The 12,332-nt window shown below is 51.2% G+C and overlaps 1 protein-coding gene across 1 annotated transcript; it reads left to right on the forward strand.

Annotated features, from left to right (window-relative positions):
• The first annotated feature begins 634 nt into the window (after window positions 1-634).
• On the forward strand, window positions 635-11,941 carry RNF166 (ring finger protein 166). Its single transcript, XM_063141122.1, has 6 exons — window positions 635-843; window positions 5,318-5,474; window positions 6,799-6,911; window positions 7,083-7,197; window positions 8,945-9,052; window positions 11,515-11,941. The coding sequence occupies exons 1-6, from the start codon at window positions 635-637 to the stop codon at window positions 11,578-11,580; spliced, it is 768 nt and encodes a 255-aa protein (XP_062997192.1). The 3' UTR covers window positions 11,581-11,941.
• The last annotated feature ends 391 nt before the right edge of the window (window positions 11,942-12,332 follow it).

Here is a 12,332-nt window from a genome sequence, read left to right on the forward strand (position 1 = left end):
CAGAGGTCCCAGTTTCCGGGTTGCGTTTGAGGCGTGTGTGTTTTGGGAGGTGAAGGAAGCGGGCTTTTTTTTTTTTTAATGCTTTTAATGTTAAAAAACATTGTGTTATTTTGATGCTTGCGTTGTTACATTATTATAAAAATGTAATAAATAAATATTAACATTCATTCATTTTTGGTTGCTTGGTTTTATGAGTTTAAATCTTCCCAAGGACATTCCTTTGCCAGTCGGACGACATATTATTATTATTATTATTATTATTATTATTATTATTATTATTATTATTATTGTTGTTGTTGTTGTTGTTGTTGTTGTTGTTGTTGTTGTTGTTGTTGTTGTTATTGGCAACCCGGAAGCTCAGCTCTGCGTGTGAGTCTGTTTCTATGCGGATCTATGCGCCCGGGCGCGCCCCGATGACGCCCGAGCGGAGCTCTCGCGGGAGTTGCCGCGCAGCCCCGTCTCCCCCTGGGCTTCCTCGGCGGGAGCGCAGGCCGGCGCCGCGGAGCCAGCGGGAGCGCGGCGTGCGTGAGTGCGTGCGTGCGCGTCGCAGGGGCGGTGACGTAGCCGGGGATGCGCCGCCCTCCCCCCTGCTCCTCCTCCTCCTCCATCTTCCTCCTCCTCCTCCTCCTCCTCCATGGCGGCGGCGATGTTCCGGAGCCTGCTGGTGTCGGCGGGCGGGTCCCGCGAGGCGCCCCCGGCCCCCTCCGCCCCCGCGGCCCCCGCGCCGCCTCCGCCGCACCACCCCCCGCCCGAGGCCGGCGCCGCGCTCGAGGCCCAGTTCAGCTGCCCCATCTGCCTGGAGGTCTACCAGAGGCCCGTCCGCATCGCCCCCTGCAGGCACACGTGAGCACGGGGGGGCAGGTGGAGGTGGGGGGCAAGGAAGAGCTCAGCCCGCCCTCCCCCGGGAGGGGCAAGGAGGGGAGGGAGGGGGGCTTAGCCCACCCCCCGGGAGGGGCAAGGGGGGAGGGAGGGGGGCTCTGGTGGGGGGCAGGAGAGGGGCTTAGCCCACCCCCCCGGGAGGGGCAAGGGGGGGGAGGGAGGGGGGGCTCTGGTGGGGGGCAGGAGAGGGGCTTAGCCCACCCCCCCGGGAGGGGCAAGGAGGGTAGGGAGGGGGGGCTCTGGTGGGGGGCAGGAGAGGGGCTTAGCCCACCCCCCCGGGAGGGGCAAGGAGGGTAGGGAGGGGGGGCTCTGGTGGGGGGCAGGAGAGGGGCTTAGCCCACCCCTCCCCCAAGAGGAGCAAGGAGGGTAGGAAAGGAGGGCTCTGGTGGGGCGCAAGAGAGGGACAGCCCACCCCTCCCCTGAGAGGGGCAAGGAGGGCCTGAGAGCGGGCTCTGGTGGGGGGCAGGGGAGGGGGTGGGGGAGGGGCCAGCTCCAAGGGGGGGGTGACATCTGAGGGAGGGAGGAGGGCATGCTTGAGGGAAAAGAGTTTGGGGGTAGGTAGGTGTGGGGATGGGGGAGCAGGTGAACAGCTTCCCCCTTTCCCATTCCAGAAGCAGCACTTGTGATAATCCTTAAAAAGAGTTGTGGTTTTGATCTTTGCAAACCACCTGGAGAGTTTTGGCCAGTGGACGGCATAGAATGCCATGAAGCTGCCTTCCCAACCTGGTGCTCTGCGTGCCTTTTAAGCTGCAAGTCCTATCAGCCCCAGGCTGTGCTGTAGTCCAAAACATCTGGAGGGCTTCAGGGTGGGGAAGGCGAAGGTGCAGAGGGATGAGCCCCGAGGTGGCCTGGGTTAGCTGGGGTGGTGAGGGGGGAGAGGGGAGAAGAAGGGGGCAGCGACAAGGGATGTTAAGGTACTTGTGGTGGAGGGCAGCGGAAGCAGGGAAGGAAGGCCTCTGTCAGAGGAGTTGGGCCACAGTACCTGAGCAGGTAGGAGACATAGTTGGGGGTCAGGTGGAGTGAAAGAATCATTGCCTTGAATGGGGCGGGTGTGGGGGAGGACAGGTGGGTAAGAAAAAGCCACTTCGGGTTCCCTGTTGAGGAAGCAGCACAGATTGTAAGCCTATGCGGCAGGGTCTTGCTATTTACTGTGTAATCTATACAGCACCATGCACATTGATGGTGCTATATAAATAATAATAATAATAATAATAATAATGTGTTGGGAGCAGGCAGAGGTGATTCAGTCCAAAAGTTGGGGGGCCACTGCTGAGGGCCGGCGTCTGAAAGGAGGGGCAGTTGTAGCACACCTGATCGTGTGTTTGGTTTTGAAAAGACACCCAAGAAATGTTTCATGCGTGCATGGAAGAAAATGACACGTGAAAGCCATGTTTGCAAATGTGTGCTAGCTACTGCAGCTCTTTTATAGACAGGCGGACCGCGTGTTTTGTTCTAGCTGGTAGGAAGCTAAAGAGAGGAGTCTCTACTTCGTCCTCTTTGCTAAACACAAGTCCGAGCTGTGAGTTGTAGGTTCACATGAATATTGGTGAAAGAGGATCCACTCCAGTGCCTTTGCTAATAATAATAGTAGTAGTAATAATAATAATAATAATAATAATGTTAGCCTACTGTTATAAAAGCAACAAAGAATTGGGTAGCATCTTATAGATGAAAACATTTATTCTGACCGAAGCTTGCATGGACTATAACCAACCTTCTCAGATGCATGGGATGTTAATGGAGAGTTTCAGGTTCATATACAGTACATACGGTGGTGCAATGCAGGGTATCCTATATGCAGTATGTGAAATTCTCCTGAATAACACATGCAGGAGTCTTGTTATGATCTTCAACTGTGTTCATGTAAACATAGCTTTCAGGATTCTCTTTGGTTTCAACCCTCTACCACAGGGGCAGGAAACTTTGAAAAGTCCAGGGGGCATTTTCCCCCTTGCCTCTAGGGCAGCCTTCCTCAACCTGGGGCGCTCCAGATGTGTTGGACTGCATCTCCCAGAATGCCCCAGCCAGCTGGCTGGGGCATTCTGGGAGATGCAGTCCAACACATCTGGAGCGCCCCAGGTTGAGGAAGGCTGCTCTAGGGCAACCCATAAGGAATTTTTTTTAAAAGAATCTGGTGGGGGGGGGTTAAGAGAAAAGGTATCTGGAGCACTGCAGAGCAACAAAAAAAATTAAATCTAACTTGTTTGCAAGCTAGATTTGATCCTTCTAGGTCTCTGGAGCAGCTATGGACATCATTAACCCTTTTTTAAAAAAATGTTGTGGTGGTGGTGGTGCAGGGGGAGTGTGTGTGTGTATGGGGGCACGATGCCTACCCCTGCTCCACCATAATAAGGTACTATTACCAGACACTGCTTGCACAGTAAGGACTGGAAACTTTAAAACCAAATCCCTGTTACGGTTGTGTAATTTTACAGTAATTCTATGCCCCTGTTGGACTCCTTCAGCATACATATATGGACAAAATAGGGGACGCTATTCTCTTCAAATTGTGTTACAAAATCATAATGAAACCAAAAGACCTGTTCTTGGAATTAGTTTTTTTTCCTGAGCTCTAAAGTTTGCCATTGTAATCTTCTGGGATGTTTGCTAGGCTGAAGAAATCCGGCTAGGAGAGGTCTCTTGTGGAAATGGAATTTACTAGAGAGTCCTATACGTCTGTAGTAGCAAGAAGCCCAAAAGTGCCTCTGGTGTTTCCTGCTTGCTGTCCTCTTCAGACAGTGCAATTGAACAAAACCAATGGCCAATTGTATTTTCTGTTCTTGTCAATTTTGCTTACAGTAGGTGGTTTGAAGGTAGCAGCTTAATATGCAGCTTAATTTAGGGCAGCAATGGGCACCAGCATAAGAGACAATGCCAGGAGAATTGTCAGTGACGTTACCCGTCTAATAATTTGTACATCGACCTCTCACTCTATTGACCCAGTTTGCACTATCAAACAACCTAGTATTTGTTCACCGTAGCTTGTTTGAGAGCGAGTGAAGTACCTCCTGGCTGCTTACCTGCTTCCGGTGTGCTAAACAACCCAGGGATGCTGCATCTCTGGATTGTTCTCCGTGAGGTCCGAACCTGGAACTCTGGATTGTTGAGGGAGGAATAACCCATGGTTACTTCTTGTGTTATAATACTGGGTTATTTCTCCCTCAACAACCCAGAGTTCCAGGCTCGGACCTCACGGAGAACAATCCAGAGATGCAGCATCCCTGGGTTGTTTAGCACACCGGAAGCAGGTGAGCAGTCAGGAGATAGGATCCTCACTCCCAAACAACCAACAGTTAATCAGCATGGATTTTTTTTTTGCCTATTCAAATCAGTGAATGTTTACTAGAAAGTAATAGGTTTAGCCATTCCAGCAGTGTGTGAACTCCCTCCCCGCAACCTCCGCTCATCCTTTTGCTTTACTTCTTATGAAGTCTTCTGGAAGGGAGATGCTGGTGGGTAAAGTACAGAGCAGCCCAAGAGGTTCTTCTCTGAAAAGTAAATAAGGCAGCAAAGGGTTCTCCCGGAAAGGAATTGCTTTGAGGGAACGCAGTCGATGCCTACCCAGTGGAGATGAATAAGTGGGCCAGTTAGTTGTTTAGAGCTTCTGAAAGGCCAGTGCGTTTGCACGCGGGATGGCCTTTCCCCCTGCTGCTCCTCCTCCTCCTCTCTGCACATAGCCCTGAGCTGCATTTCCAGCCCAGTGGTTATTTTGCGGAACTTCTTCCACCAACTTGAAATTAAAGGCGTAAGAGCATCTAGAACGCAGTGCACTCTGATCTCCGACCCGTTGCTTCACTTCAGTTTCTGAAAGCCATTCTCTGGCCTGAGGCTGTCTGGGTTATTATTGCTCAAATTCCTGTAGCCTTTCATCCCGGGTTCAGGGGCGCAGATTTCCTGATGGATGCACAGGAGCACCTGTTGGGTCATGATGCTCGATGGTTATAAAGGACAAGAAGCAATCAGTATTTCAGCAAAAATAGTTGCATAAATCACTGCAAGTTGGTCCTAGTCTCTGAGCAGGTGGTGGGTACCTGGGGGTGGTTCCAGAGCTCAAAGTGGGCTCTGTTGTCTTCAGAACATGCAAATGTGTTGCTTGTGATGCAGAAACCTCCAAACCGCTTCAGGTCTGCTTGTTTTAAGGCCAGACAGTCTTCTTCCTTACATCCCATACGTGCTGAAACTAGTCTGGGGACGCCCCGTTAATCATTCTGCCCGTGTTCCCCTCCATAACCTAGGGCATATTGAGTTGTTCTCTGTGGCCCCTCCGTGTTTTGGGGGCTTCCTTTGGCTCTAGGCTTGCCTGCACCCTATCCTAGGAGAGAGATCCAGCCAGCCCTCTTGCTGAATCCACGGGCCATACGAACGTGTGCATATGACTCACCCGGGGTTCTCAAGACTTCTGAGGGAAGACGGTTTCTTTTCTCGGTTTCTTTTCCAGGTTCTGCGGGGAATGCCTGCAGCCGTGCCTCCAAGTCCCATCTCCTCTCTGCCCGCTTTGCCGCATGCCCTTTGACCCCAAAAAGGTGGAGAAGGCCTCCAGTGCCGAGAAGCAGCTCTCCTCTTTCAAAGCGCCCTGCCGGGGCTGTAGCAAAAAGGTAAGCTCAACAGCCGCTGGGTCGGTGTGCAGGTGCACGTCCTCCTGTGCCAAGTCTAGAGCCACCAGGAATGGATGGGAGACTTGGGGACCAGTAGATCTGCATCTCGACCTCTCTGGGGAATTGTCATGTCTAACCCTACTGCCTCTGTTTTGGGAGAAGATGTTTCAGGTAATCAATCAGAATCAGATTCAGAACTAGAAGACGCAGCGCCAGACACCAGCCAGCCTGTATCAGTGGGGGAGGAAGCTCTCACGGGCGATTCCCCAGCTGGGAGTCAGCCCTCTCCAGAGCTTATCTCCTCAAGGCCAAATCCTACACACTCAGTGGGAAGTGAGGTTTCGTACGGAGGTGAGCGTCCCGACAAGCTAGCTGATGCTAGGGTCCGCGGAAGGAAGGCGTGAGAAAGTCAGTTAGATTACGCCAGAACCTGCCTCCTCTCCCCCCCTCCCCGGCGCTCTGAAGTTAAGGTCCTTTGGGAAGTGGCTTCTTATTCTTCTTGAACAGACAATTGTCTTGCTTAGTTTGCATAGTTTTGCCTAGGGGGACGTTTCCAAGAGGTTAGTATCTATTCAGGTAGAAGAGACGTTTGTTGCTTAATAAAAGCTTTGCGGATTACTTAGCAAGCCTCATCATTTGCCTCCCATCCAAAGCAGGAGTTTTCTGAGAAACGCAACAGGAATAAGAACAGAGGAAGCTGCCTTATAAAGAGCCAGGCCCTGGCTCCATCTGTGGTCAACACTGACTGGCAGCAAAGGCTGTTCAGGGTTTCAGGCAAGACTTTTTCCTAGCCCTCCCTGGAGATCCTGCCGAGGACTGAACCCGGGGCAGGAAGAAGCAAAGTCTGTGTTCAAAAACCCCAGATAAGGATGGTTCTGGAGGTCAGCACTTCGCTTTGGAACATGTCAGCCCTCCTAGTTAATTTAATCTTAAAAAATAAAAGAATATGAGGGTCAGCAAGCTTGGCGGGCGCCGAGGGTGGGGTCCGTGGGCGCCACATCGGAGACCCAGAAAACACAGTGTCAAAAGCCAACTATATGAAAAGTTATCGAATGATACAAATGCTACAATGAATGGCTGCAGGCCTTGTCTGCTATCCTGGTTCTGGCAAGTTTCTCCCAGGCGGAGGAGTGGGAGGAAGGGAAAAGGAGGGTTAAGGAGGTGGATGTAGTGAGCACTGAGTCTTGCTGGGCTGACATTTTAAAGTAGTGTTGACCATCCTGATGCAGGCTTGGGTAGGGTGGGGGCCCCTGCAGGAAGCCAAGCTAAGCAAAGATAAAAACTAGCACGCCTGATCCTTGCATCTCCCTTCCTTGCCTTCCAGGTGACCCTTGCAAAGATGAGGTCGCACGTCACGTCCTGCACAAAGGTTCAGGAACAGATGGCCAACTGTCCAAAGTTTGTTCCGGTGGTCCCAACTTCCCAGCCCATTCCCAGGTATCTTGTTTCTTCACCACCTGGGGCAGCTGGTAGCACAGCAGTTTCGGGCCGATGGGAGCTGGGTGGAGGTCGGAGCTCTGCCTTCCTTTGGGAACGGAGCTTTTGGAAGCTGCCTGGAGGTGCCGTTCTCCAAGGCGATCTTGTCCCATCGCGCCTTGTCTCTTGCAGCAATATCCCAAACCGGTCCACGTTTGTGTGCCCTTACTGCGGAGCGCGGAACCTCGACCAGCAGGAGTTGGTGAAACACTGCATGGAGAACCACCGCAACGACCCCAACAAAGTGGTGCGTGCGTGAGTCTGGCGCGAGAGCCGAATGGGGAGCCAAACTAGCAGCAGGCTGGGAATAAGACTGTAGTGCTGAGCGTCTCCAGTCCCTGCCATATTTGGAGGGGGAGGCATCGTTCCTGGGCCCCGAAACCGTATTTGAGAGAGATGAAGCACTAGGACAGAGCTGTGCATTCTAACTGGCATCTTGGCCCTGTGGAGAAGAAGGAGGAGGAGTGCGGGAGACCGGAGCGGGCGGAGGAAACAGCAGGGCCTGCTCCAGTTTGACTCCTTCCCCCTCCTTTGGGAGCAGGACAATCCGATCCGCCTTGTTGCCGGTTCTCTTTCTCTCTCTCTTTTTCCCCTCTTCCCTCCCGAACTGCTTTTCCTTGTGTGCCGTGTCTTTTTTAGATTGTAAGCCTGAGGGCAGGGACTAATTGCTAATTGTTTGTAAGCCGCTCTGAGAGCCTTTTTTTGGCTGAGGAGCAGGGTAAAAACACGATGAATTTACATTAAAAAATAATAATAAAGGGAGGAGGATGTTTGTCCATCTCCTTCCCGAATGCTCCTGCCTGTGTCACAACCTGAGTTACCTGCTGCTTAGGTTGTGAACTGGAGACAGTTAAATCTACCTCTTCCGCGCTCATGCCAGGGGCAAGTGTGCTGCTCAGCTGATGCAAATGTTTCAGGGAGTGATATCCAGGGGACTGGAAGCCTGGGAGCATATTTGAATAGCTTCTCTGTGTGGAGTCAGTAGGTTCTCAAGCATACCCACCCACCTCTGTGTTTCTAGGCATAAACTGCTCTGCCTGTTTCTAGCTCGTTTAATCTCTATTCAGCCTCTCCAGTGAGCAGAAGCAAAGCGGAATCTGTTCTCAAAAGCAGAAGGAAGGAGAGGAAAGAAAGTGCCCCACAGAGGATCACGTTAAAAAGCGGGGAGGAGTTTTTATGTTTCGCAGTCCACCATCAGGCCAGCTCAGCCTTCCCCAACCGGGAACCCACTAGATTTGTTGGATTACAGTTCCCACCATGGATGATCATGCCGGCTGGCGGATGATGGGGGTTGTAGTGCTAAACCTCAAGAGGACGCTGGGTTGGGAAAAGCTTCTGTCGCTCGACCCCTGAAAGTGAACTCAAACGTTCTCTTTCTAAAACCATCCCAGCTCCAAACTGGGGAAGGGCCAGGGTAGCCATTTCATTTTGCACGGCCCTGTGAACACTTGTGTCGAGGAGCATTTCAGAGCATCTTGGAATGTGGTGCAGAAGAGAGGCGTGTTGGCTCTTTCCTTCACCGTTGGAATCTTTTAATAACTGGCTGTGATTGTCCCGAACTTGACTGTTTTGATGCATGCCGGCAGTGTGGCTGCTGTCGGTGCCCTTCGAGATCCCTTCCGGTTCTGTAATTCTATGTGCGTTGGTTTTGTTTGCTTTCAGTGTTTAATTTTGAAGAGGAAGTCAGGCTATAATTAGTTTTAGAGAGCTTCAGCTCTCTTTGTACCTTCTGTCTCATGTATGGACATGATCCGTGCAGGAGCGAATTGGGAAGGAAAATCAAACGTACACTGTGGAACGTGGAGATTTAACCGGACCGTTGGTTTATGCCTCTCCTGTGTGAAAACACGGAAGCTTCTTCCACGTGCGTTTCAGGTGCATCACATGCAAAAACACAGCTGCTTTTATAGCTTATCCGGCTGCTTTGTCTCCGGCTTGCCTTCTTCTTGGTGACAATCCACGTCTCCTTTTCTTTTTCTCCCTGTGTGTTCCAGGTTTGCCCAGTTTGCTCGGCCATGCCTTGGGGTGATCCCAGCTACAAGAGCGCCAACTTCTTACAGCACCTCCTGCACAGGCACAAGTTCTCCTACGACACATTTGTGGTGGGTCCTGCTGCCAGACCAAATCCCTGGGCTGGACGGCTTAGTGGTTAAAGCCCCCCGCCTCCTTCTTCATTTGTGAAGCTAAAGAACGCTTCGGCGTGTTAGCTAGGTCTCTTGACTCACTTGTTTTTTGTTAGATTTTAATTCATTGTGAGCTGCCTTGGGGAACTTCATGCCAAAAGCAGCGTAAAAATAAACCTTAATAATAGCACATAACCATGGGCTTGAACTGTCATGGGGTTTCCGGCTTCTTCCACTTCGGAAGTCAAGGAAACGCTCTTTCTACCCAGCTCTTAAAGCAACTTCCTTCTAGGCATCCTGGAATAATGCTTTTAGGCAGAGCAATGTGAACTTGCACATGAATGAGTAGTAGTTTCGTTTACCTGTTCCCCTTGGACCGATGCACACGGTTCAGCAAGTGGAAAATGGTTCTCCCGTCTCCAAGAAAGGGCACAGGTAATGTGGAGCGGCCATGAGGGGGATGTGGCACGCCAGTGATTCCCCTCGCTATAATCAGGGGACCTTCCTCAGGAGTCTCATTCTATTGGGTTTAGACACCCTCTGGTCTAGTGGTGGGCAACGTGTGGCCGAAACATCTGGAGGTCTATAAGTTGCCCACCCTTACTGTAGTCTAGTCCAAGTCAGGGCCACCGCTGCTTCATGCAGGTGGGTGCTGCCCTTTTCTTAATTCCCTATGCAAGCGCAGAATTCAGGGTCCTGAGACATTTGGCCGCCTTCTCTCTGTGTGTGTTTTTTTTTAAAATAAACCAAGTTTCTAGCCCTTATTGCTGAAAATTAAAAACATGTGGGGCAATGCCCCAATGCCTTATGCCATGCAGGGGGAAGTCGTGGTCCCCCTGATGTGTTTTGGACTGCACCTCCCATGGTGATGGGAGTTGAAGTCCAGCAAGCCACATGTCCCTCATCCCTGCTTATGGAGCATCGAAGGGAGGCCGAGCGGATTTTGCATGCTGAGTTTACAGCATTCTGTACGACCCCCAGTTCTCCAGTTTGAAAAGAGAGGCAGTGTGAAGTGGAGTAGTTAGAGTGTGGGACTGGAACTGAGAAGAGCCAGGTTCGAGTCTCCACTTGGCCATGAAACTCACTGAGTGACTTTGGGGCAGCCGAGGACTCTCACCTAACCTTCCTCGCAGGGCTGTTGTGAAAATAAAATGTAGGAGAAGAGGGAACTTGTACGTTGTCTTGGGCTCCTTGGAGAAAGGGCAGGATCTGGATATCATTGATTAATTAATTAAGAGATACTTTGCAAGTTCAGGTTAATGGGATGTTAACGTGAATTTTGGTGCCCAATAAACTTGAATAACGGGCTCAAGTTAAAGGAAGCCAGATTCCAGCTGGACATCAGGAAAAACTTCCTGACTGTTAGAGCAGTACGACAATGGAATCAGTTTCCTAGGGGGGTTGTGGGCTGTCCCACACTAGAGGCCTTCAAGAGGCAGCTGGACAAGCATCTGTCAGGGATGCTTTAGGGTGGATTCCTGCATTGAGCAGGGGGTTGGACTCGATGGCCTTGTAGGCCCCTTCCAACTCTGCTATTCTATGATTCTATGATCTCTGCATAAAAACCAGCAGCCGAGGCCTTTGAGTGGCCCATCTTGAATTCCCCACCTCCTTGCCTGAGTTGTGCCTCATTTCATGGCAGATTGTTGCATTTAGTTGCAGATTAGATACTGAATTCCCAAATGCCCCAAATTTGAGTGAGGCTTTAATTCTACACAAGCATCTTTAAGCAGTGTAGTGGTTAGTGGGTCGGACCAGAGAGATCTGGGTTTAAAGCCCCACTCACCATGAAGCTCACTGGGCAAACTTGGTCCGGTCATTCTGTTCCCACCTCGTGTACCTCACAGGGGTGATGGAGCGCTGGAAGGGGAGAAGGAACCCTCAGGTTTGCTCCCCACAGCACCTTGGAGAGAACGGATTATTCCATCTCCGAAGCCAGATGTCATAGAATCACAGAATAGCAGAGTTGGAAGGGGCCTACAAGGCCATCAAGTCCAACCCCCTGCTCAATGCAGGAATCCACCCTAAAGCATCCCCGACAGATGGTTGTCCAGCTGCCTCTTGAAGGCCTCTAGTGTGGGAGAGCCCACAACCTCCCTAGGTAACTGATTCCATTGTCATACTGCTCTAACAGTCAGGAAGTTTTTCCTGATGTCCAGCTGGAATCTGGCTTCCTTTAACTTGAGCCTGTTATTCCGTGTCCTGCACTCTGGGAGGATCGAGAAGAGATCCTGGCCCTCCTCTGTGTGACAACCTTTCCAGTATTTGAAGAGTGCTATCATGTCTCCCCTCCATCTTCTCTTCTCCAGGCTAAACATGCCCAGTTCTTTCAGTCTCTCTTCATAGGGCTTTGTTTCCAGACCCCTGATCAGCCTGGTTGCCCTCCTCTGAACACACGGCCCTTTGGTTCCTGACAGTGGTTTTGTCCTCCTTGTTTCCAGGACTATAACATTGATGAAGAGGCGGCGTTACAAGCCGCGCTGGCCCTCTCCCTCTCGGAGAACTGAAGGAGACGGAGGAGCTGCAGATGGGAACTGTTGTGAGCTCTTGCCGGCCTTTTGCTCAGGCCTGCTTCCCCCACGGCTGGGAGGCACGATTCTCCGCCTTCCCTTGGGCCTCATCCAGGAAGCGGGCATCCCCGTCCCCTCGGCCTCCGTCCTGCCTTTTTCAGTCAGGTGGAACCTTCCCTCGTTTTCAGAGCCGGAGGAACTTGACGTGGTCGGCCGCCTGGACAGCGAAGCGTAGAGGGGCCCCTATTGCCTCACCCGGTTCAAACTTTTGGGCGGAGGTTCCATACGTGACTTCAGTACAGAGCGTATCTTTTATTAAGATGCTTTTAATAAGATTTTAGCACCGTCTGCCCTCAAATCTGTTTGCGGTTTATATAGCAACAAAGCATTTTGTGGGGAAACTGTAGTTTACATTTTTTTTTTTAATCACCTGTGTTTTTGGGTTAACTCATTTGTTTTTTGGTTTTTTAAAAAACAATGAAGGGGAGGGAGGGGGGAAGCATGGGACATTTAAACTTTGTAGGAATATTTATTACGTCTTTGGGGTACCAGATGCCTGCTTCTCAGCTGTTGCCATTGAGGCAAAGAACCTTGGAATAAACTCGTGCGTGGAAATGCCAGCTGGCGTTTCAGAAAGGTCCGGATCCCCAGTTAAGAAGAGGAAGCGTTTCCTAACCACAAGCATTCGGCAAATTCTCTTTCCGCCCACCCACCCACTCACCCACCCACACCCCAAACTGACCTTGCTC

The sequence above is a fragment of the Elgaria multicarinata genome, chromosome 14 (assembly GCF_023053635.1).
Source record: "Elgaria multicarinata webbii isolate HBS135686 ecotype San Diego chromosome 14, rElgMul1.1.pri, whole genome shotgun sequence".
In the NCBI taxonomy this organism is placed as follows: domain Eukaryota; kingdom Metazoa; phylum Chordata; class Lepidosauria; order Squamata; family Anguidae; genus Elgaria; species Elgaria multicarinata.